Source organism: Coregonus clupeaformis, unplaced genomic scaffold (genome assembly GCF_020615455.1).
Source record: "Coregonus clupeaformis isolate EN_2021a unplaced genomic scaffold, ASM2061545v1 scaf0805, whole genome shotgun sequence".
Lineage (NCBI taxonomy): Eukaryota > Metazoa > Chordata > Actinopteri > Salmoniformes > Salmonidae > Coregonus > Coregonus clupeaformis.
The window spans coordinates 167,330-193,313 of record NW_025534260.1 but is presented as its reverse complement, the minus strand read 5'-3'; the positions used below and the strand labels follow the sequence as shown (position 1 = coordinate 193,313).

Here is a 25,984-nt window from a genome sequence, read left to right as displayed (position 1 = left end):
GAAGGTTCGTATATACGGGTCCACTGAAATACCACGCAGGGCACTCAGAGAACTGAACTATTGTTTACAGGTTCTTTCTCAAATACTTCTGACAGAAAGCCTCCACCTCTTCTGTTGGCCAACCAGAGCAAAGGACTGAGTGTGGTTTAGACTTTACTCAGCCAATCCGTTGGCGCAGGGGTTGGTCCCAACTCCTCGGCACTCCATTTGTTGCACACTGTTGCCAGGCATAAGTTGCTATCATAATAACCTGTGGAGTCAGCACCCAAAAGACACCATTCCACTGTACTCCATGTACCCACGTTCAAGGACGGTTTCACAGACAACAAAGAGAGAGTGTTCGTATCTGTGAGAAATACAAGTCTTATCTCATCCTAGCCCCTAACGTTCCCCACATGAATCACAGCCTGCTATGTGAAACAATCCATATCAGTACAGTTCAAACCTATGCTCCTCATTAATGCATTCCTTCTAAGTTATTCATCACATACAGATCTAATTATGAGAAAAATAGAACCCAACAATATGAAGCAGTCACACATAAAAATGACAAGTATGAAATCAACAAATAAAACAACAAAGCAGTTGCTAGTACAGGCCTGGAAGGCAATTACTTTGGGCTAGTACAGGTGAACATTCTGTGCCTATAGTATTTCTCTTTCTATATAGTACAGTATGTAACTGTTGAAATATGTTGTGATTTTCAACAGACTGTCAAAGGAATGGGGAGCAAAGATAGTTCTAAGAGGTTTAATAGTTATATCTCAGCGTTTAAACCATCAACAATCATCATCATCATTATCATCATCCTCCTCCTCATCATTACTGTCCAGTTTGTATTTACATTTTATGTACCATTTTTAAGGAAAATATCAATGTTTCTATCATTATGTATTATCTCACATTTTACTTTGCCATGACTCATGACAAGTGGTGTATTTTATAAATGGTGCATTTGTGTTACCATCGTCATTTAACAGTAAATAGTGCACACCATTACATTTTTGTACCTTAGTAGGGCTTCAATACAGAGGCCCTAAGGGGCAAACCAGCTTTCAGAATTAAGTGACAGTGCCTCAAAGTAAAACTGACATTGTTTTCTGTACATGTGCTCACTGTGCAATATCTTTGGTTCACAATGCTGCTCACATCGCTGCAATCTGTTAAAAAGTATATTTGAAATTCAGGTATTAACTACATTACGATGTTCATTAGTTATACCAGTCCAATTCACATGGGGCTCAAATTCTCACTGTACAACACATTTGCCTGATTCCGTCAAAGAATGTATCTCTGCCTCATGCTTTTCCTTCAATTCCTGCATTTTATTAGTGAATTCTGTTTTATTATGACTATATAGATTGTTTAATAGGTCATACTCCACTTTGTGCGTTTGCATTAGTATCTTCTCATCTTCAAGTTGTTCCAACAATGTATTTAGCCTTTTTTAATATTTCTCTTTAAAGTTATTAAACTCCTCTGCTTGTGTTCAGGCCTCTTGTTCATATTTACCCATCATTTCTTTTGTTTTCCTTTCATACTCTGCCCTCATTTCCTTCCATTTCTTCTCTTCTTGTTCTCTCCTGACTTTATCTTCCTTTTCTTTCCTCATGTTCTCTTCTTCACGTTCTTGTTGAAAATGTTCCTCCAGTTTTCTTAGTCTTAGTCTCTCCTCCACTCCTCGATTTACATCCTCTTTAAATCTTCTTTCCTGTTCCTCTCTACGTTCTTTCTCCCACTGATCTTGCTGCATTTTCATTTTGTCTGTCAACTCTCTCCTCTTTTCTTCAAAGTCTTTTTCTATTCGGTCTCTTTCTTTCCACTCTATTTCTCTCCTCTTCTCTTCTGATTCCTTCATCTTTATTCTCTCTTGTTTCCTCTCTCTTTCAAACTCCTCTCTCAATCTCCTCTGTTTTTTAACTTGTTCTACAAGAGTTTCTACATGCTTCTGTCTCCTCAGCCTTTCTTCTTCCTGTTGTCTTTTTATTACTGTTTTTAAATGTTCCTCCCATCCCTTTTTGTTTCTCTGCATGATTTCTGTTTGACTTTTCTCTGCTTCCTTTATTTTGCTTTGCCACTCTTGTCTTTCTTTCTCTTCCTGTTTCCTCCTCTGATCCTCTTCTTTCTCTCTCCTTTCCATTTCTCCCTTTTTTAATTTTTCAAACGTATTTTGGTTATTTATGAGCCGTTCTTCTCTGTCTTTCTCTTCTTTTCTCTGTTGTTCCATTCTCATTTTATATTCTTCTTCCTTTTCTCTTTGTTGTTTTTCCAACTTTTTTTTCTGAATTTGTATCTCTTTTTCCATCTTCTCTTTTTCTGTGTCCCAGATTTCTTTTTTCAACTTCTCATCTTCTTTCTTTTTCTTGTCCTTCAACTCTCTTTCTTCCTTCTCTGCTTTCTCCTTTTCTTCATGCTCTTTTCTAATAGCTTCCTCTCGCTCTCTCAACATGTTTTCTCTCAGCTGTCTTTCCTCCTGAACTTTCAATCTCTCTTCTTCCAACTTTGACTTCATATTTTCCATGTCTGTTTCATGGCTGACCTTCAGTTTCTCCATGTCAGCCTTAATCTCCATCTCTCTCTCCTTCAGTATTGCTTCCTGTTTCTGTTTAATGGCTGCCACTGCCTCCTGGAACATCTCATTGGTGTAGAAACGGCCCTTGTTCGTGGACACCATTTCGTTAATCTTCTTAAGAAGCTCACTGACCTGTGTGCGGTCATCTTCAACTCTGTTGTTGAAGGCATGGAGTCTGTCTCCACAATCTCTGATCAGTTTTTTCAGTTTGGCATTCGTGCTTTTCCCAATGTAATCTTGAATCGACATTGTTTCCAAGTCATCTCCTCTAGTAAACAGAACTAAGCAAAACATTCCTGCCTGTGGACCAAAGGTTGTCTCTATGAGGTCCAAAGTGTCCAGCTCCTCTTGTGTCATTGTCCCGATTCTTAACACTATGATAAACACATGGGGTCCAGGAGCTGACAGGGAAACACATTTCACTATCTCTTGCTGAACATCTTTATTAGACAATTTTGTGTCAAAAAGGCCAGGTGTGTCCACCACAGCAACTGATCTTCCATCAACTTCGCTGACTGCCTTCTTGCAAACTGTTGTCACAGAATCAGGGCTGGATTTCGACTCAAATGCATCTCTGCCCAGGATAGTGTTTGCGGAGGCGCTCTTCCCATTCCCAGTTTTCCCAATCAGCACCACCCTCACGCACTCTGTGCTGGAGCACTCCATTTCAGCACCTACAAATTAAACAATAAATTATCATAAATTAATGTTAATTACTGCATAAATTGATATTGAAATCATCACAGAAGGTTCATACTGTAAAATACTTGCTTTCCCAATCACTGCCCAATATTTGTTCATCCTGTGTTCAACAAACTCACCTTTTGACATGTTGCTGATTTTCTGCTCTAAATCCTTGATTGTTCTGTTCTTTTCGTCCAGTTCTGATTGATACTTAGCCTCCAGCCTCAAGTCCTGTGCCTCCATATACATGTATAGAGTGTAGCATGTCTTGTTTTGATCCATCATTTTGACTATTTCTGCTACAAGCTCTGTCGTCTGCTTGGCGTTCTCAATCTTCAAAGCATCAAAGATTTTATACCGCCCTCCGCATATCTTGATCAATTGCTTTGTGTCTGCATTTTGTTCCACAAAGTCAACTGCAGTTTTATCAACTGGAATGTAATCCTGTCTAAACAGGACCATGGCAAAGTCATTGACTCGTGAGCTGAGAATCTTCTGGATGGTCTCGAACTCTCCTTTGTCTTCATCAGTGAGTGGACCAAAAGGTACGACCAGGAGGAAAGCATGGACTCCAGAGTCACAGAGAGAGACACAGCGGAAAGTCTCACGCATCACTTCCTCCTGAGTGAGATGTGTTCCATACAGAGCGGGCAGCTCGATGAGGGTGACCGGCCGACCACACACCTCTCCTTCTCTCTTCACACACACTGAGGAGGAGCTGGACTTTGGACTGGACTCTGTCTGACCCAGTATGGCATTGGCTATAGAAGTCTTCCCAGCTCCTCTTCTGCCACACAGCACCACGTTCAGTCTCTGAGCCTTTGGTGTCATGGTATCATGTGTCGTCTCTTCATTGGAGGTGAGGTATCTCCATTCATTCTCCTCTACCATCTTTTCTATCTTTTCAGTTAACTCTTTGTGGTCACTTCCTTGTGTATATATTTCATGAAGCCTTCCTCCACATTCTTTAATCATTTGACTCAGATGAGGATTTCCTGCAACTTCCTTGTGAGTAATGATCACCATTGAGTGCTTGAAGGCCTCTTTACCAAATATGCTCAGGATGAACTTCAATGTTTTTCTGTTCTCCTCTGTGAACTCCTCAGGCTTCAACACCAGCAGGATCCCATGAGGCCCAGGGGCAGAGAGGGACTTACATTTCTCCATCTCCTCCATCAGGGACTCCATAGTCAATGAAAATAAGTCTGGAGTCTTTACTACAGTTACAGACTTGCCCTTCACCTTTCCATTGGCTGACTCACATTGCTGTTTAAAGTTGAAGAAATGAGCAGACTTAAAAGCCTGTTTCTGTAGGATCATGTTACCCACTACATTCTTCTTGTCATCAGTCTTCCCCAGAAGCACAATCCTGAGTGAAGACACTGTAAAACACATGTACACATTGATTAATATAAGGATATGCATATAAAACAAAATGTAGTTTACCTGTTTATCAAATGTTTGCACTGGAGGATTGTCCCTGTTGCAAATTAATAATGTTTTTCTCCCAATGCTTGTGAACAAAAAGCTTTACAGTAGTAGCCAGTAATATTGAGTGAGTACAGTTCCAGCATTTTATTTTGCACAGTGATTCCCCTGGTATCCCTCACATTGTACGCCAAAGCGCCATGTTTAATGGCCACCATAGAGCCCCACAGTGGAGGTGTCATAATACCCATAAAACCTAGTGGTCAAGCAGGGAAGTAGTGCCAATCGTTTTTCCACCATTCATTTTTCCAAGAGGGGATTTTAGAAACACTTAAAATAAGGGCTGTGTTTCGTGTAGGCTTAGGTAAGAATATCTGGATTACCTATCTAATGTTATCTAAATGTAGTAATTAATAAATTTGCAACATTTCTTTAAATGGACAATTCTGTGAACTGTCTTGTGCACATTTTAAATTGACACAATACCTGTTAGCAAAGGTGTAATCTATGACGTGCAGGAGCTTGCAGGGATTTGTAGTTTTGCATGATGTCTACTTTGATGCTAATTAGCATTTTCGAATCTGAGAGTTAATAGAGCCGAAGATATTGATGAAAGTCACCTTGTCAGAGAAACATTTACACGGTTATCAAAACGTCACGCCAGGGTAAGCCTACACGAAACACAGCCAAAACCCTTTAATGTATGGGCTAAAACGTTATTAAAATACACCAATGTATATTGTCTTCATCAGGTTAGACACCCTGATTCCTCTCTAAGAGCAGCTGTGGTTCTTGTGGAATACCTGAAGCACTCCTGCTACTTCTTTTCTTCTGAAATAATGTTTTGTTGAGTAGCTATGTAGGTATCGCTAAGCTAATTTAATGTCATATCAACGTTATTGTGATAAAAAATTATAATAAGAATTGTTTTAAACAGCTTTTATGAATATGTCAAGGTTTCTAAGCTTTGAAGGCACAGTATTGACAGGTGTGAATTAATATAATTCAGGTAGACTGCCAACCCATTTCCTGTTCAGCTGCTGCTAACGTTAGCTACTGTTCAAGATGACAAGAGCAGTTTTTCCACTGGTCAGCCCATACATTTAGCTGTTGTCAACAATAAAACATCATTCCTGGTGAAAAGTGCTTTTGTACTACGATTCTTAAGAGAAATTCTAATAGGAGGGAGGTGGATGCTAAAGTTAGCTATGTAGCTAGCTACCTTGCTAGATAGTGTAGCGATCCGCGCTATATGAGCCACATTACACTGTAAAAAATATTGTGCTAGTTCCACTTAAAAACATTGAGGCAACTATTTGCATTAGCCTTTTGAGGATTTCCAACATGATGTATTTTTACGTATCATATAGTCACCTTTTAGTGTTTCACAAACAATAATATATTAAGTCCAGCATATTATTTTATTATTCGCATGTGGATATTCACTTTATTAACCGTAGCTGTTAAAGCGAGAAGAGGGAGAGAGCTGCCGCTCTAGCAGGCAGGGGAGGGGCCGTACCACAGAGTTTCTAAACCCAGACATGCAACATTGCGAGACTTCGGGGAACGCTTGCGAAGCAGACTAAGTAGAACAAGCCGGGGTTTGGGGTTTAAGAAGTCAATGTGAGAAGTGAAAATTCCTTAGTTGTTCATTTTCTCGAAATCTAAAGGCACAACGTAGATTCGAGCCGATGTCTTAATTATTTTAACATGTTATTACTCCAACTTCGTGAAAGTGACAAACTGTCACGTTTTTATTTTTGTGAAAAACTACTTTATATTGAAGGAGTGCCTTTGAGTTGACGGCCTGCACATGCGCAGACAACCTTTAGCCCCAATGACTTGTTTCTGCGCATGAGCTTAGCTTGCCAACGTCGCCATGACATCGCTTGTGAGTGTGAGCAGGGATTTCTATTGGAGAAGGAGTTTTAGCATATCTTCATACTGTTCTGTCTTTGTCCGTACTGTGATCTACTGACACAAGGAGTTGCACAACTGAATGCATTTAACCGAAATGTGTCTTCCACATTTTAACCCAACAGCTTTGAATCAGAGAGGTGAGGGGGCTGCCTTACCGACATTCGTCATTTTAATTCCTTCTTCCATTGATTAGATATCTCCTAACTTTCTCTCTCTCTCTCTCTACTGCAGCAGTCGCGTTCGGATCTGTATGGGCGCTTCCGGACAAGTCAGTTAAAATTATACCTACAGTACCCGAGACAACCATATCAGTTCTGACACAGACCCGTGACATTATTTAGATTATTAGCGTTCAGGTATTACATTTTTATTAATAAGCTGGAAAACAATAATATAATGCCTGACTAGTGAAGGCCTTCTCCAGAACCCCTTGTTTCAGATATTTCCGGTAAATGATTTTCCAAAGATACAGCAGTGTTGTAGGCCATTTTAGACTAAGAGCAGTTGCCCAATATGAGCCCCAAAAAATAATATTTTGCCAGTTTGGAAAATTGAGTTAGAAATGTATGCCAACAATATCAATGATACCTTACACGATTTGATGAACATAAGGCCAACAGATATATTGTTGAGGTATTACTGCGCTTACCTTTGTCTCTGAATGATGCAGCGTCCGCCATTTCATCCTTCAAATGTCTGTACTGTGACAGATAAATGTGAAAGTGAAAGTTGCAGCAAAACATGTTCCTACCTGTTAAAGGGAGTTGTGGAGTTTTGTGGAGTTGTGGAGAGACTGCAATCTACATGTTGAATATGTTTACAAACCACTAACTTGAGCATTTGTAATCAGAATAACAATAAGACTGAATGTTCTCTACCTGGCATACAGTGCATTCGGAAAGTATTCAGACCCCTTGACTATTTCCACATGTTGTTAAGTTACAGCCTTATTCTAAAATGGATTAAATCGTTTTCCCCCCCTCATCAATCTACACACAATACCCCATAATGACAAAGCAAAAACAGGTTTTAATAAATGTTTGCAAATTTATAAAATACAAAAAACGGAAATATAACATTTACATAAGTATTCAGACCCTTTACTCAGTACTTTGTTGAAGCACCTTTGGAAGCGATTAAAGCCTCAAGTCTTCTTTTGAATGACGCTACAAGCTTGGCATACCGGTATTTGGGGAGTTTCTCCCATTAATCTCTGCAGATCCTCTCAAGCTTTGTCAGGTTGGACGGGGAGCGTCGCTGCACAGCTATTGTCAGGTCTCTACAGAGATGTTAGATCGGGTTCAAATCCGGGCTCTGGCTGGGCCACTCAAGAACATTCAGAGACTAGTCCCGAAGCCACTCCTGCGGTGTCTTGGCTGTGTGCTTAGGGTCGTTGTCCTGTTGGAAGGTGAACCTTCGCCCCATTCTGAGGTCCTGAGCGCTCTGGAGCATGTTTTCATCAAGAATCTCTCTGTACTTTGCCCTGTTCATCTTTCCCTCGATGCTGACTAGTCTCCCAGTCCCTGCCGTTGAAAAACACCCCCACAGCATGATGCTCCCACCACCATGCTTCACCGTAGGGATGTTGCCAGGTTTCCTCCAGACGTGACGCTTGGCATTCAGGCCAAAGAGTTGAATCTTGGTTTCATCAGACCAGATCATCTTGTTTCTCATGGTCTGAGAGTCCTTTAGGTGCCTTTGGCAAACTCCATGCGGGCTGTCATGTGCCTTTTACTGAGGAGTGGCTTCCGTCTGGCCACTCTACAATAAAGGCCTGATTGGTGGAGTGCTGGAGAGATGGTTGTCCTTCTGGAAGGTTCTCCCATATCCACAGAGGAACTCTGGAGCTCTGTCAGAGTGACCATTGGGTTCTTGGTCATCTCCCTGACCAAGGCCCTTCTACCCTGATTGCTCAGTTTGGCCGGGCGGCCAGCTCTAGGAAGAGTCTTGCTGGTTCCAAACTTCTTCTATTTAAGAATGATGGGGGCCACTGTGTTCTTGGGGACCTTCAATGCTGCAAAACATTTTTGGTACCCTTCCCCAGATCTGTGCCTCGACACAATCCTGTCTCGGAGCTCTACGGACAATTCCTTCGACCTCATGGCTTGGTTTTTTCTCTGACATGCACTGTCAACTGTGGGACCTTATATAGACAGGTGTGTGCCTTTCCAAATCATGTCCAATCAATTGAATTTACCACAGATGGACTCCAATCAAGTTGTAGAAACATCTAAAGGATTATCAATGGAAACAGGATGCACCTGAGCTCTATTTCGAGTCTCATAGTAAATGGTCTGAATACTTATGTAAATGTGATATTTCAGTTTAATATTTTTTTATACATTTGCACACATTTCTAAAAACCTGTTTTTGCTTTGTCATTATGGGGTATCGTGTGTAGATTGATGAGGGAAAAAAAACTATTTAATCCATTTTAGAATAAGGCAGTAACGTCAAAAATGTGAAAAAAGTCAAGCGGTCTGAATACTTTCAGAATGCACTGTACTTTAAATTGCATACCCAAGTCATCTCAGTGGAATAAACCCAGCTCATTTAGCCATTAAATAGCTTGCAGTTGAACAAAAAAAATTCACAAACAAACATTCTGCCCCTTTCCAGTTGAAGCTATTAAGAGTCTTTCGGCAAACATTGTTCAACAAAAAAATTAATAATTGTAAAACGCAAATGGTTTTTATTGTACAATTCAAATAAATAGCATATTTGATTAATATTGGACATATACTGTACATATCTCCAATCCCACATCAAAGTAATTAGCTAAATTACTTGGTTTGATGTTACTCTGAAGTGATTTGAACAGGCTAGGTATATCTAGCTAGGCAAAACAAAACAGTAAAGACAGAATACCAAAATGTCTCCAGGTACAGTACCTCTATATAGTGTGGCAGACACGAGATTCGAACCCACGCCGCAACGCCACCTACTCCAGGAACACTGTCAATACCACTGATACAGAAAACACAAGGCATTTCTAGGTCGGGACTGACAGTAGCCTACAGATTTCAGGAAGGCAGTATCGATATTAACCAAACCATCTGCTACAATATTTCAATGATAAAAGTAGAATGTTATGGATATACATTATACATTGAGAATGATATGGAGATAGTACCCAGGGTTACATATGAAACAGCCAGGGGAGGTTGTTACACATATGGGCTCTGTTAATGAGAACAGGAGAGTGAGAGGAGAAAGTATAGAATAAGTAATGGGATGGAAGAAGAGTTGTGAGTTAGACTGTGGGTTGAAGAAGGGTTGTGAGTTAGGTTGTGGGTTGAAGAAGAGTTGTGTGTTAGGTTGTGGGTTGAAGAAGAGTTGTGCGGGGGTCTGAATACTTATGTAAATAAGGTATTTCAGTTTGTTATTTGTAATACATTTGCAAAAATTTCTAAAAACCTGTTTTCGCTTTGTCATTATGGGGTATAGTGTGTAGATTGATGACGAAAAAATATAATTTAATCCATTTTAGAATAAGGCTGTAACGTAACAAATTGTGGAAAAGGTCAAGGGGTCTGAATACTTTCCTAATACACTGTATACTGAATGGTATGTCATACCAAAAGATTTTCAGACATAAACATACTGTGATACCAATATATACAAGTACACACATCCTTACAGTACACACATCCTTACAGTACATACATCCTTACAATACACACATCCTTACAGTACACACATCCTAACAGTACATACATCCTAACAGTACACACATCCTTACAGTACACACATCCTTACAGTACACACATCCTTACAGTACATACATCCTTACAATACACACATCCTAACAGTACACACATCCTTACAATACACACATCCTTACAGTACACACATCCTTACAATACACACATCCTTACAGTACACACATCCTTACAATACACACATCCTTACAGTACACACATCCTTACAGTACACACATCCTAACAATACACACATCCTTACAGAACACACATCCTTACAATACACACATCCTTACAGTACACACATCCTTACAATACACACATCCTTACAGTACACACATCCTTACAGTACATACACAAATGTCCATGTAGTGGTGTACTCAAACATACTTATGTACTGGTGTTGATGTCTTTATTTAATCTAATATGGCACTTTTTGAGTCCACATTCTCTTCTTAATATATGCTGTCCTTCTCTCTATTGTTCCAGCATCTGCAGTATCCAGGGATGTCCGCAGCAAGAGGAGTCTTCCTGTTCCCATGCCTGTCCTCCAGCGTCTCCCTGACTTCTGGGGATGGTACAGATTCTTCATGGATACTGGTAACCAGGAAGGAGTGAGTGGCGAACAATCCACAGACATTTCTGTTTGGATTGAATGTACTTTTGGTTTGATACCTACCAGTTTATCTTAAAACATATACTTCAGTTTATTGACGTGTAGATAACTGGTACTTTGTACTGCGCCTGCCTCTCCCCCCATTAGCCCTTGACAGTCTAGATTGAGCCTGGCACAATGGAACCAATGGAATAGTCAAAAAAGCGATCTGGCTTTTCAGGCAGGCTCAATCAAACGCACAAAGTATTTGAAAGAAAACATTCCATTTGAACCGAGGTCTGGACCTGATGGGAGTCTGTCTCTTCCCTCTCTTACAGATAGAGCACCTGGACAAGATGTACATGACCTACCTGCAGAACAAGCACCGCTCCGAGGAGGGTCCCACCTTCAACCACTACCTCACCCACCTCAGTGCTATCTACAAGACCTGCGCCGACTCCGACAACCCAGAATGCATCGCCGAGTCCAGCAGCAAGCCCAAGGCCAAGGTGGTGATGCCCGCGCCCATCAAGACCGCCACAGTCGGAATGTGCAACCCATATATCGACCCCTACTGCCTCTTCCCCATGATCCCTAAGATGGCTGCCCCAAATCCTCCTCTGACTCCAGCCCCGGCTCCGGTCAAAGCCGCCCCAGTGCCTGTCCTGACCCCCTTCCTGCCGTACCCTCTGAAGACCCCCACAGGGTTCTACTACGCCCCAGTCCTGGAGCCCTTCCTCACCGCTGAGCAGAAGACAGAGCTGCTGCGTATCTGCAACCCCGACGACACCAAGTGTCTGCAGTACCACATGCGCGCCGCCTACGGCTACAGGCCCGCTCTTGGACCCGCCCCGTCCTATGCCTCCCTGGGCTGCGATCCCACCAAGGACCCCTACTGCCGGCCCCAGCTGGTGAAGAAGGCCCCCTCCGGCTTCTTCCACCTGTACCCCACCTGCGACCCGGCCACCGACCCCCTGTGCATGGCTAGCGTAGCAGCCCCTCCTCCTGCCCCCCTGGAGACCCCCAAGGAGCAGCACTGCAACCCCCTCTTCGACAAGGGCTGCAATCCCCTCACCGCCACCAAGCTGGCGGGCCTCACCAAGCCCGTCATGGAGTACACGCCCAAAAACGTACCGGCGCTAGCCCCCGCCCCTCTGGCGTGTGACCCGCGCTACGACCCATACTGCCTGCTCGGTGCCGCCGCCGCCTCCGTAAGGCCCCCCAGCGCTGCCACAGTTCCAGATCCGCTCCCGCCTGGGCGTCCTCGGGAAGACCAAGGAGGGCCATAACTGCTACGTGCACTACGACAAGGACTGCACTCCTGTGGAGGCTAACGACGAACCCAAGGCCCCCGCCACACCCCTGTGCCATCCCTACGACTTCACCTGTAACGGCATGTCCGCCCCCGCTCCGCTCACCGCAGAGGCCGACACGCCCAAGAGCGGCGTGATCCTGCCCGATCCCGACTGCGACCCCGAATACGACTACAACTGCCGCCTTCGTCGTGCAGAGGACTCCCCCGCTGTGACAGAACTGGCAGCCAAGGAGCCCAAGGAGGAGCCGAAGCAGCAGAAGGCCGTGCCCGAGTACGCCGTCCCACAGTTCGAAGACTTCCTCAGGAGCTACATGGCCATGGGTCAGTACAGGAAGAAGTAAATTAAAAAATCAATCAATTTCAATCAATCAATCAATTTTATTTTATATAGCCCTTCTTACATCAGCTAATATCTCGAAGTGCTGTACAGAAACCCAGCCTAAAACCCCAAACAGCTAGTAATGCAGGTGTAGAAGCACGGTGGCTAGGAAAAACTCCCTAGAAAGGCGAAAACCTAGGAAGAAACCTAGAGAGGAACCAGGCTATGAGGGGTGGCCAGTCCTCTTCTGGCTGTGCCGGGTGAAGATTATAACAGAACCATGCCAAGATGTTCAAAAATGTTCATAAGTGACAAGCATGGTCAAATAATAATCAGGAATAAATCTCAGTTGGCTTTTCATAGCCGATCATTAAGAGTTGAAAACAGCAGGTCTGGGACAGGTAGGGGTTCCATAACCGCAGGCAGAACAGTTGAAACTGGAATAGCAGCAAGGCCAGGCGGACTGGGGACAGCAAGGAGTCACCACGGCCGGTAGTCCCGACGTATGGTCCTAGGGCTCAGGTCTCTCAGTTGGCTTTTCATAGCCGATCATTAAGAGTTGAAAACAGCAGGTCTGGGACAGGTAGGGGTTTCGTAACGCAGGCAGAACAGTTGAAACTGGAATAGCAGCAAGGCCAGGCGGACTGGGGACAGCAAGGTGTCATCATGCCCGGTAGTCCTGACGTATGGTCCTAGGGCTCAGGTTCTCAGAGAGAAAGAGAGAACGAGAGAATTAGAGAGAGCATACTTAAATTCACACAGGACACTGGATAAGACAGGAGAAGTACTCCAGGTATAACCAACTAACCCCAGCCCCCCCGACACATAAACTACTGCAGCATAAATACTGGAGGCTGAGACAGGAGCGGTCCGGAGACACTGTGGCCCCATCCGAAGAAACCCCGGACAGGGCCAAACAGGAAGGATATAACCCCACCCACTCTGCCAAAGCACAGCCCCCGCACCACTAGAGGGATATCCTCAACCACCAACTTACAATCCTGAGACAAGGCCGAGTATAGCCCACAGAGGTCTCCACCACAGCACAAACCAAGGGGGGCGCCAACCCAGACAGGAAGATCACGTCAGTAACTCAACCCACTCAAGTGACGCACCCCTCCCAGGGACGGCATGAAAGAGCACCAGCAAGCCAGTGACTCAGCCCCTGCAACAGGGTTAGAGGCAGAGAACCCCAGTGGAGAGGGGAACCGGCCCGGCAGAGACAGCAAGGGCTGTTCGTTGCTCCAGAGCCTTTCCGTTCACCTTCACACTCCTGGGCCAGACTACACTCAATCATATGACCTACTGAAGAGATAAGTCTTCAGTAAAGACTTAAAGGTTGAGACCGAGTCTGCGTCTCTCACATGGGTAGGCAGACTGTTCCATAAAAATGGAGATCTATAGGAGAAAGCCCTGCCTCCCGCTGTTTGCTTAGAAATTCTAGGGACAATTAGGAGGCCTGCGTCTTGTGACCGTAGCGTACGTATTGGTATGTACGGCAGGACCAACTCGGAAAGATAGGTAGGAGCAAGCCCATGTAACGCTTTATAGGTTAACAGTAAAACCTTGAAATCAGCCCTTGCCTTAACAGGAAGCCAGTGTAGGGAAGCTAGCACTGGAGTAATATGATCAAATTTCTTGGTTCTAGTCAGGATTCTAGCAGCCGTATTTAGCACTAACTGAAGTTTATTTAGTGCTTTATCCGGGTAGCCGGAAAATAGAGCATTGCAGTAGTCTAACCTAGAAGTAACAAAGGCATGGATTAATTTTTCTGCATCATTTTTGGACAGAAAATTACAGAGGATTTCTTCTACACACAACGTCACACAAATGTCAACTAGACGATAGATCACTAGGAAGAAAATGAGACAAGTTAATATGTTACACACTCACAGTCCTCCCAAGTTGCTAACATATCTCCCATGGTCCATTACTGCTAAAGCAGGACGACTAGTGTCTTATCAACAGGAAGATCCAGACCTGCAATAGTGAATCAGATTTGCTCAGTTACAGTGCCTGAAGGTGTATCATTTTACTGTCAGTGATATACTGGCTGGGATATACTGTCTGTGATATACTGGCTGTGATATACTGACTGTGATATACTGACTGTGATATACTGGCTGTGATATACTGGCTGTGATATACTGGCTGTGATATACTGGCTGTGATATACTGGCTGTGATACACTGGCTGTGATATACTGTCAGTGATATACTGGCTGTGATATACTGGCTGGGATATACTGGCTGGGATATACTGGCTGTGATATACTGGCTGTGATATACTGGCTGTGGTATACTGGCTGTGATATACTGGCTGGGATATACTGGCTGTGATATACTGTCTGCGGGGAACCCAACATGAGTCCCTCTAGGTTTTATGGTCCCATAGAAGTCTGTGTGAAAGGTGCGCATTAAAAACTTTTGTTTATCTGTAGAAGAAATCCTCTGTAATGTGTTTGTAGAATAGGGGTAGCTAGCATACTTGAAGACTGTCAATATGTTGGTATGTTTTCTGTGGTTGTACATTGTCAATTTCCAGTGTTTTGTGAACATAGTCTCTCTTGAGTGTATTTAATGTTGTTTTCATAGCTTTTCTAAAACCTGTCAACCTCAAACCCTTCCCCTGGTTAGTTTTTTTTTTTGAATTTCCAAATAAAACGTTTTGAAACAAGCTGCTATTTTTTTTATGGAAACATGCATTAATACCCACAGTACACAATGACGTAACCGATATATCATTTACATTTTAGTCATTTAGCAGACGCTCTTATCCAAAGCGACTTACAGTTAGTGAGTGCATACATTATTTAATTTTTTTATACTGGCCCCCGTGGGAATCAAACCCACAACCCTGGCGTTGCAAACGCCATGCTCTACCAACTGAGCTACACCCCCTGCCGGCCATTCCCTCCCCTACCCTGGACAACGCTGGGCCAATTGTGCGCCGCCCCATGGGTCTCCCGGTCGCGGCCGGTTACGACAGAGCCTGGATTCGAACCAGGATCTCTAGTGGCACAGCTAGCAGTGCCTTAGACCACTGCGCCACTCGGGGACCTGAGTCACAGTTTCTCTGATAACGTGTGAATACTCACATGAAAACACAGTAAAAAGCCATTGCTGTCTGAAATATATGTCATATTAGCAAACGTTCAGCATTTTAGAGATAAGAATATTCAGCGCTGGTCATCCCCTGAATTCACCAGTGGTGTCAGCAGTGGGATCCAGCGGTGTGGGAAGTCCATTGTAGGCGTATCCAGGAAGTCAGAAGAAGTATCAATATCACGACATGGCTTTTCTTACGACTGAAAGCTGACTGAAACATTATATAGACTCAGATGTAGAAGACATAACACGATTTTCCACTCAGCCATGGACTCATATTATTTACACATATTTCATGGTTTTCTTATACAGTGCCCTCCATAATTATTGGGACAGTGAAGCATTTTTTAAATGTCTCTATACTCCAAAAGTTTGGATTTGAAATCAGAAAATGGCTATGTGTTAAAATGCTGACTGTCAGCTTTAATTTGAGGGTATTTTCATCCATTAGAGGGTGACAGTTTAGAGATTACAGCACTTTTTGAACATAGTTTCTCCATTTCAGGGTACCAAAAGTATTGGGACAAATTCACTTATATGTGTATTAAAGTAGTAAAAAGTTAAGTATTTGGTCCCATACTTATACCACTCAATGACTACATCAAGCTTGTGACTACAAATGTGTTGGATGCATTTGCTGTTTGTTTTGGTTGTGTTTCAGATTATTTTGTGCCCAATACAAATGAATGGTAAATAATGTAGAGTCACCCCCCAATGTCTTGTATGTGCGTCTAACTTTCTCACTCAAATTTGTCCCAATACTTTTGGTCTCCTAAAATGGGGGGACTATGTACAACACGTGCTGTCATTGCTTAACGGTTCACCTGATATGGATGAAAATACCCTCAAATTAAAGCTGACAGCCTGCACTTTAACCTCATAGCCAAAATAATAACAAAATGCTTCACTGTCCCATTAATTACGAAAGGCACTGTGTCTTGGACTGGACATTGAATTGCCAGAGCTCCATCCAGCCCTCATTAAAGTGCTGAAACCAAATGAACGTACAGTTCAGTATATTACAAACCTTCTGACTGAGAAGCATAGAAGGAAAATACAACAACTGAATGAGTTTCACAGGTATCAGTTTGCTTTAGCTGCCGCCGTTGGTGATGGAGCCCTCTTGTTTTTCAACTGTCACCAGACGGAGTACACACACTGGGTTCAGGTAGTCATTACATTCTCCCCTGCTTGCTACCTGCTTTTAAAACTGTCAGCAGCAGTTGGCTACACCTTGAGGCCAAAGTGTGCTTCTGGAAACCAGTGGAAATATGCCCTGAATTGCAGGTGTCGTCTTGTAAATATTTGGTTTCTGGTGTTTCTGCTGGTTGAAGAGAGTTAAGACCCACTCGGCTAGGGAATGGACTACCGAGGCTACTTTAGATTTACTGCTCACTGAAATCAAATTTCTCAAAAAGGTTTTAAAACAGCTTTGGGTAAAACAGCTCTGCAGTTTTATCTTAGTTTTCACATGTAGGGCCGTGTTCCCACACATTCATTAACCCTAGTCCTGGACTACAATACATTTTCAATGGAGAATCTCTATTGGGGACCTCCTCCAAGTTTAAAAGAACTCAGCTGTGTTTTAAACAAGGCTATGGGAACAGCTATGAAGTGAAAGGAAGAAATAAAGATAAAACACATTTGTTGATTTGTCTTTTATTCTCTGGTTTGAACAACACAAAGACAGAAATAGCATCAGAATATATAAAGCACAGTCACAGATAGAAAAATGTAACATATGAACTCAACAAAACTAAACATTATCTCAGCTTTTACACCACCATCATGATTCAATGACAAGTGGTGTATTTTATCAATGGTGTATTTCTATCACCACAGTCATGTACTGCACACCATTTATTTATTTTACTTTAGTAGGCCTTCAATATACTTTGCTAATGCTTCATGTAAAGATGACATTGTTTTCTGTAGATGTGCTGGTCTATCATTTTGTAATTGAAAAAAATGAAGCACTTTTCTGTCCCGGACTGCTTCTTTATAACGTGTATATTGTGGGTATTAGTATTTAGTGAAATTGACAGTGATCTTGAATGGAGACTGTTAACTAATTTCAGACTTTTGGAAAATGACACCCTGGCACATCGATACAAAAATGACATCAACAATCCAGCAACATCTTTACTTTCATGAGTCATGACCAGTCTGATCTGTCCAAGGAAAGGAAAGGGCTTTGAACAAGGGTAATGAACAATTCCAACAAATAGGTTCAGCAACCATAAATGGAGTTTTGGACAATTCCCCTTTATGTACTGATGTACATGTAGTTATTGGACAGAGAACATCTATTCAAAATAGTATCTGAAGTTCTGTAGATCAGGCAGCTATCACATCACAGGAGAGTGAAGTGAAGCATCATGGACAAGCACGCAGCCGCAGATGCTCTGTGTGGGAGTCTAGCCTCTTGCATCACGCTTACTCCGCAATATCTTTGGTTCAAACTGCTGCTCATATCGCTGCAGTTTAAACATATATTTACATTTCAGGTATTAAGTTACAATGATCATTCGTTATAAGAAACTGGGTGGTTTAAGCCCTGAATGCTGATTGGCTGGAAGCCGTGGTGTATCAGACCATATACCACGGGTATGACCCAAAAATTTTTTTACTGCTCTAATTACGTTGGTAACCAGTTTATAATAGCAATAAGACACCTCGGGGGTTTGTGGTATATGGCCAATATACCACGGCTAATGGCTGTATCCAGACACTCTGCATTGCATCGTGCATAAGAACAGCCCTTAGCCGTGGTATATTGACCATATACCACACCCGCTCGGGCCTTATTGCCTAATTATACCAGTCCCATTCAAATAGGGCTCAAATTCTCACTGTACAACACATATGTACAGGTCCTTTTTCTCTTTCTTATGCTTCTCTTCCAATTCCTTGATTTTATCAGTCAGTGTTGTTTTATCATGACCATATTGAGCATTTAAAAGATCATACTCCTCTTTGTGCTTTTCTATTAGTTTCTCCTTCTCTTCTTCATGTTGAACCAATAATTTCTCTTTAAAGTTATTTTCCTCTGCATGTTTTCTGGCCTCTTGTTCATATTTATCCATCATTTCTTTTGTTTTCCTTTCATACTCTTCCTCCATTTCCTTCATTTTCTTCTCTTCTTTTTCTTTCCTGACTTTTTCTTCCTTCTCTTTCCTCATGTTCTCTTCTTCACGTTCTTCTTGAAAAATTTCCTCCAGTTTTCTTAGTCTTAGTCTCTCCTCCACTCCTCGATTTACCTCCTCTTTAAATCTTCTTTCCTGTTCCTCACTACGTTCTTTGTCCCACTGATCTTGCTGCATTTTCATTTTGTCTGTCAACTCTCTACTCTTTTCTTCAAAGTATTTTTCTATTCGGTCTCTTTCTTTGCACTCTATTTCTCTCCTCTTCTCTTCTGATTCCTTCATCTTTATTCTCTCTTGTTCCCTCTCTCTTTCAAACTCCTCTCTCAATCTCCTCTGTTTTTTCTCTTGTTCTCCAAGAGTTTCTACCTCCTTCTGTCTCCTCAGCCTTTCTTCTTCCTGTTGTCTATCTCTTTCTTTCTTCAACTTTTCCTCCCATTCCTCTTTTTTTCTACGCATGACCTCTTGGAGTTCTGTTTGACCTTTCTCTGCTTCCTCTATTTTGCTTTGCCACTCTTGTCTTTCTTTCTCTTCATGTTTCCTCCTCTCATCCTCTTCTTTCTCTCTCTTTTCCATTTCTTCATCCTGTTTCCTTTTCAGTTCTGCAAACTGCCTTTCTTGATTTTTAACCAATTCTTCTCTGTCTTTCTCTTCCTTTCTCTGTTGTTCCATTCTCATTTTATATTCTTTCTCCTTTTCTCTTTGTTGTTTTTCCAACTCTTTGTTCTGAGATTGTATCTCTTTTTCCATCTTCTCTTTTTCTGTGGCCCATGTTTCTTTTTTCAACTTTTCATCTTCTTTCTTTTTCTTGTCCTTCAACTTTCTTTCTTCCTTCTCTGCTTTCTCCTTTTCTTCATGCTCTTTTCTAATAGCTTCCTCTCTCTCTCTCAACATGTTTTCTCTCAGCTGTCTTTCCTCCTGAACTTTCAATCTCTCCTCTTCCAACTTTGACTTCATCTTTTCCATGGCTGTTTCATGGCTGACCTTCAGTTTCTCCATGTCAGCCTTAATCTCCATCTCTCTCTCCTTCAGTATTGCTTCCTGTTTCTGTTTAATGGCTGCCTCTGCCTCCTGGAACATCTCATTGGTGTAGAAACTGCCCTTGTTCGTGGACACCATTTCATTAATCTTCTTAAGAAGCTCAGTGACCTGTGTGCGGTCATCTTCAATTCTGTTGTTGAAGACATGGAGTCTGCCTCCACAATCTCTGATCAGTTTGTTCACTTTGGCATTCTTGCCCACCCCAATGTATTCTTCAATTGATTTCTTTCCCAAGTCATCTCCTCTAGTAAACAGAACTAAGCAGAACATTCCTGCCCGTGGACCAAAGGTTGTCTCTATGATGTCCAAAGTGTCCAGTTCCTCTTTCGTGATTCTCCCGATAGTCAACACTATGATAAACACATGGGGTCCAGGAGCTGACAGGGAAACACATTTCACTATCTCTTGCTGAACATCTTTATTAGACAATGTTGTGTCAAAAAGGCCAGGGGTGTCCACCACAGCAACTGTTCTTCCATCAACTTTACCGACTGCCTTCTTGCAAACTATTGTCACAGAGTCAGTGCTGGATTCAGACTCAAATGCATCTCTACCCAGGATAGTGTTTGCGGAGGCGCTCTTCCCATTTCCAGTTTTCCCAATCAGCACCACCCTCACGCACTCTGTGCTGGAGCACTCCATTTCAGCACCTACAAATTAAACAATAAATGATCATAAATTAATGTTAATTACTGCATGAACTGATATTGAAATCAACATAGAAGATTCACACTGTGAAATGTTTGCTTTCCCAATCACTGCCCAATATTTGTTCATCCCTGTGTTCAACAAACTCACCTTTTGACATGTTGCTGATTTTCTGCTCTAAATCCTTGATTATTCTGTTATTTTCGTCCAGTTCTGATTGATGCTTAGCCTCCTGTGCCTCCATATACATGTACAGAGTGTAGCATGTCTTGTTTTGATCCATCATTTTGACTATTTCTGCTACAAGCGTCTGCTTGGCGTTCTCAATCTTCAAAGCGTCAAAGATTTTATACCGCCCTCCGCATATCTTGATCAGTTGCTTTGTGTCTGCATTTTGTTCCACAAAGTCAACTGCAGTTTTATCAACTGGAATGCAATCCTGTCTAAACAGGACCATGACAAAGTCATTGACTCGTGAGCTGAGAATCTTCTGGATGGTCTCTAACTCTCCTTTGTCTTCATCAGTGAGTGGACCCAAAGGTACGACCAGGAGGAAAGCATGGACTCCAGAGTCACAGAGAGAGACACAGCGGTAAGTCTCACGCATCACTTCCTCCTGAATGAGATGTGTTCTATACAGAGCAGGCAGCTCGATGAGGGTGACCGGCCGACCACACACCTCTCCTTCTCTCTTCACACACACTGAGGAGGAGCTGGACTTTGGACTGGACTCTCTCTGACCCAGTATGGCATTGGCTATAGAAGTCTTCCCAGCTCCTCTTCTGCCACACAGCACCACGTTCAGTCTCTGAGCCTTTGGTGTCATGGTATCACGTGTCGTCTCTTCATTGTAGATGAGGTATCTCCATTCATTCTCCTCTACCATCTTTTCGATCTTTTCAGTTAACTCTTTGTGGTGACTTCCTTGTTTGATAATTTCATGAAGCCTTCCTCCACATTCTATGACCATTTGACTCAGATGAGGATTTCCTGCGACTTCCTTGTGAGTAATGATCACCATTGAGTGCTTGAAGGCCTCTTTACCAAATATGCTCAGGATCAACTTCAATGTGTTTCTGTTCTCCTCTGTGAACTCCTCAGGCTTCAACACCAGCAGGATCCCATGAGGCCCAGGAGCAGAGAGGGACTTACATTTCTCCATCTCCTGCATCAGGGACTCCACAGTCAGAGAAAATAAGTCTGGAGTTTTTACAACAGTAACATACTTGCCCTCCACCTTCCCATTGGCTGACTCACATTGCTTTTTAGAGAAACGAGCAGACTTAAAAGCCTCATTCTGTAGGATCATGTTACCCACTACATTCTTCTTGTCATCACTCTTCCCCAGAAGCACAATCCTGAGTGAAGACACTGTAAAACACATGTAAGATTGATTAATATAAGGATATGCATTTAAACAAAATGTAGTTTACCAGTTTACCAAATTTGTGCACTGGAGTATTGTCCCTGTTTCGAATTAGTAAGGTTTTTCTCCCAATGCTTGTGAACAAAAAGCTTGACAGTAGTAGTCAGTAATATTGAGTGAGTACAGTTCCAGCATTTTATTTTGCGCAGTGATTCCCCTGGTATCCCTCACATTGTACGCCAAAGCGCCATATTTAATGGCCACCATAGAGCCCCACAGTGGAGGTGTCATAATACCCATAAAACCTAGCGGTCAAACAGGGAAATGGTTCCAATCGTTTTTAGAAACACTTAAAATAAGGGCTGTGTGTTGTGTAGGCTTAGGTAAGAATCTCTGGATTAACTATCTAATGTTATCTAAATGTAGTAATCAATACATTGCCAACATTTCTTTAAATGGACAATTCTGTGAACTTTGCAAGTTTTAAATTGACACGATACCTGTTAGCAAAGGTGTAATATTGTCACGATCGTTGAGAGACGGGTCAGACCAAGGTGCAGCGTGGTATGCGTACATGTTTATTAGAACTGATAAACACTCGACAAATTAGCAAATCCAACGTAACGTGATGCTCACAAAGGCTAAACACAAACAAGCCAAACCAGAGTCAAGATCCCACAACTAAGGTAGGCAATCAGGCTACCTACAGTGGGGAAAAAAAGTATTTAGTCAGCCACCAATTGTGCAAGTTCTCCCACTTAAAAAGATGAGAGAGGCCTGTAATTTTCATCATAGGTACACGTCAACTATGACAGACAAATTGAGAAAAAAAATTCCAGAAAATCACATTGTAGGATTTTTAATGAATTTATTTGCAAATTATGGTGGAAAATAAGTATTTGGTCAATAACAAAAGTTTCTCAATACTTCGTTATATACCCTTTGTTGGCAATGACACAGGTCAAACGTTTTCTGTAAGTCTTCACAAGGTTTTCACACACTGTTGCTGGTATTTTGGCCCATTCCTCCATGCAGATCTCCTCTAGAGCAGTGATGATTTGGGGCTGTCGCTGGGCAACACGGACTTTCAACTCCCTCCAAAGATTTTCTATGGGGTTGAGATCTGGAGACTGGCTAGGCCACTCCAGGACGTTGAAATGCTTCTTACGAAGCCACTCCTTTGTTGCCCGGGCGGTGTATTTGGGATCATTGTCATGCTGAAAGACCCAGCCACGTTTCATCTTCAATGCCCTTGCTGATGGAAGGATGTTTTCACTCAAAATCTCACGATACATGGCCCCATTCATTCTTTCCTTTACACGGATCAGTCGTCCTGGTCCCTTTGCAGAAAAACAGCCCCAAAGCATGATGTTTCCACCCCCATGCTTCACAGTAGGTATGGTGTTCTTTGGATGCAACTCAGCATTCTTTGTTCTCCAAACACGACGAGTTGAGTTTTTACCAAAAAAGTTCTATTTTGGTTTCATCTGACCATATGACATTCTCCCAATCCTCTTCTGGATCATCCAAATGCACTCTAGCAAACTTCAGACGGGCCTGGACATGTACTGGCTTAAGCAGGGGGACACGTCTGGCACTGCAGGATTTGAGTCCCTGGCGGCGTAGTGTGTTACTGATGGTAGGCTTTGTTACTTTGGTCCCAGCTCTCTGCTGGTCATTCACTAGGTTCCCCCGTGTGGTTCTGGGATTTTTGCTCACCGTTCTTCTGATCATTTTGACCCCACAGGGTGAGATCTTGCGTGGAGCCCCAGATCGAGGGAGATTATCAGTGGTCTTGTATGTCTTCCATTTCCTAATAATTGCTCCCACAGTTGATTTCTTCAAACCAAGCTGCATACCTATTGCAGATTCAGTCTTCCCAGCCTGGTGCAGGTCTACCATTTTGTTTCTGGTGTCCTTTGACAGCTCTTTGGTCTTGGCCATAGTGGAGTTTGGAGTGTGACTGTTTGAGGTTGTGGACAGGTGTCTTTTATACTGATAACAACTTCAAACAGGTGCCATTAATACAGGTAACGAGTGGACGACAGAGGAGCCTCTTAAAGAAGAAGTTACAGGTCTGTGAGAGCCAGAAATCTTGCTTGTTTGTAGGTGACCAAATACTTATTTTCCACCATAATTTGCAAACAAATTCATAAAAAATCCTACAATGTGATTTTCTGGATTTTTTTTCCTCAATTTGTCTGTCATAGTTGACGTGTACATATGATGAAAATTACAGGCCTCTTTCATCTTTTTAAGTGGGAGAACTTGCACAATTGGTGGCTGACTAAATACTTTTTTCCCCACTGTAAGTATGATCCCCAATCAGAGACAACGATCGACAGCTGCCTCTGATTGAGAACCACACCCGGCCAAACATAGAAATACAATAACATAGAATGTCCACAGAAATTCACACCCTGACCAAACCAACCAAAAAAACCCGGGCTCTCAAGGCCAGGGCGTGACAAATATATGACGTGCAGTAGCTTGCAGGGATTTGTAGTTTGCATGATGTCTACTTTGATGCTAATTAGCATTTTCGAATCTGAGAGTAAATAGAGCCGAATATATTGATAAAAGTCACCTTGTCCGAGAGACATTTACATGGTTATCAAAACATCACGCCAGGGTAAGCCTACACAAAACACCGCCCTTAATTTAAGTGTTTCTAAAATCCCCTATGGGAAAAATGAATGGTGGAAAAACGATTGGAACCATTTCCCTGTTTGACCGCTAGGTTTTATGGGTATTATGGCACCTCCACTGTGGGGCTCTATACGGCACATCGCTGCACTATGCAGCACCTCAAAAATGATCTCTAAATGGTGAGCCGCATTTCTCTTTGTATCCACCTGAGGGAGCAATGACCTCAAATTGATAGATGCTGTTGGTTTATGAACTGTGAGCTCATACCACATTCTAATCGTTAAAAGTGTTAAAACAACAATGACATGAGCATTATACTAGACTTTAAAGTACAATATGACCTCAGAGATACAAACACGTTGGGAATGGAGGTCGGCATAATATTGAAATGGACTTAAGTGAATAATAAAACGTATATATATTTTATTTGGTCATGTCTACCTACACAGCTTTTGTACCATATTTGCCTATCAGGATAGAAATTTTGAAAGCAGAAACACCAATAATGAAAATGTGTCCTAACGACAAAAAATCCTTACCGAGCCGTAGCTCTCTCTCTTTAATAGAAAATAGTTGCAATATGGTGTATAACTACTGAATTTTACCCACCACATTTTTCTTGACTGCTTGGCTCCCCTCTTTCTTTCTTAAGTGCTACCAATCCTGAAAAAAAGTTGACACTATCAATTTCAGTGACTTCCTCTTTGCAGTCCATTTAAACCAGTCATAATGAAACAAAAGTTCATTGTCAGTGGTATTCAATGCTCATCTCACTATCAGTTTTGTGCTGTCTGTATACTTACCAATTTCTCTAATTTTCTCCCAATTGTCAAATTGTGCTGATTCACCATGTTTCAAAAAATCCTTTCCAAGTTCTTCTTCAGAGGAAGATTTGAGCTCACAGGTGAGATAGCCTCCTCCATTCTCCTTTACAATCTTGTCAACATCTGCCATAAGTTGAGTGCGGTCACTGAGGTGCATGACGTACTGCCTCCCTCTACATTCTCTGACCATCTGATTCAGAGGGTGATCATCATGCATGTGTCCCCTCCTGTCTTCATGAGTTGTCAGTACCATTGAGTAGTCAAAGGACCGGTCACTGAGGGTGTGTAGAATTTTCCTGATTCTGTCTCCCTCTGGTTGTGTGAACTCCTCAGGCTGCAGGACCAACAGGAACACATGAGGTCCTGGGTAAGACAGAGTGACACACCAACGCAGTTCCTCTAAGAGTTTGTCATGTGAGATGTGAGGGTCTAACAGGTCTGGAGTGTTGATCACAGCTATGTGTCTTCCCTCCACGTGACCCCTGGCTCTCTCACAGTGGTTTTGTACATAGTTGGGGTCAAATGCCCCTCTTTCCAGGATGAAGTTTCCAACAGCACTCTTCTCAGAGCCATTCTTGCTGAGCAGCACAATCCTTAGCTCTGTAGCACTTTCAGACACTGTAAAATAAACACCACCACAATCTTATTTAAAATGTTCGCTATAAAACATTG

At 42.4% G+C, this 25,984-nt stretch overlaps 3 protein-coding genes and 1 pseudogene across 3 annotated transcripts; 1 reads left to right on the top strand and 3 right to left on the bottom strand.

The window, feature by feature from the left end:
* Nucleotides 1-1,489: 1,489 nt before the first annotated feature.
* On the bottom strand, nt 1,490-2,032 carry LOC123485703 (vicilin-like seed storage protein At2g18540). Its single transcript, XM_045216807.1, has one exon. The coding sequence runs from the start codon at nt 2,030-2,032 to the stop codon at nt 1,490-1,492; it is 543 nt and encodes a 180-aa protein (XP_045072742.1).
* A 146-nt stretch (nt 2,033-2,178) lies between these two features.
* On the bottom strand, nt 2,179-4,313 carry LOC121581421 (GTPase IMAP family member 8-like). The gene is made up of 3 exons (XM_045216806.1): nt 3,394-4,313; nt 2,274-3,246; nt 2,179-2,215 (listed from the first exon to the last, which is right to left on the bottom strand). Exons 1-3 carry the CDS (start codon nt 4,280-4,282, stop codon nt 2,179-2,181), a joined length of 1,899 nt encoding a protein of 632 aa, XP_045072741.1. The 5' UTR covers nt 4,283-4,313.
* Nucleotides 4,314-9,476: 5,163 nt separating this feature from the next.
* On the top strand, nt 9,477-12,557 carry LOC123485701 (annotated as a pseudogene).
* A 1,810-nt stretch (nt 12,558-14,367) lies between these two features.
* LOC121581664 (GTPase IMAP family member 9-like) lies at nt 14,368-21,019 on the bottom strand. Its single transcript, XM_045216805.1, has 3 exons — nt 20,624-21,019; nt 19,503-20,475; nt 14,368-14,386 (listed from the first exon to the last, which is right to left on the bottom strand). The coding sequence occupies exons 1-3, from the start codon at nt 20,928-20,930 to the stop codon at nt 14,368-14,370; spliced, it is 1,299 nt and encodes a 432-aa protein (XP_045072740.1). The 5' UTR covers nt 20,931-21,019.
* Nucleotides 21,020-25,984: the final 4,965 nt, after the last annotated feature.

Coding starts and splice junctions, on each gene's coding strand:
- LOC123485703 (XM_045216807.1), bottom strand. CDS start 2,032: ATGCAGAGAAACAAAAAGGGATGGGAGGAACATTTAAAAACAGTAATA.
- LOC121581421 (XM_045216806.1), bottom strand. CDS start 4,282: ATGGTGATCATTACTCACAAGGAAGTTGCAGGAAATCCTCATCTGAGT. Junction 3,247..3,393: donor AATCAGCAACATGTCAAAAG/GTGAGTTTGTTG, acceptor TTTAATTTGTAG/GTGCTGAAATGGAGTGCTCC. Junction 2,216..2,273: donor ATACAAATTCAGAAAAAAAA/GTTGGAAAAACA, acceptor ATGGAACAACAG/AGAAAAGAAGAGAAAGACAG.
- LOC121581664 (XM_045216805.1), bottom strand. CDS start 20,930: ATGGTCCTGTTTAGACAGGATTGCATTCCAGTTGATAAAACTGCAGTT. Junction 20,476..20,623: donor AATCAGCAACATGTCAAAAG/GTGAGTTTGTTG, acceptor TTTAATTTGTAG/GTGCTGAAATGGAGTGCTCC.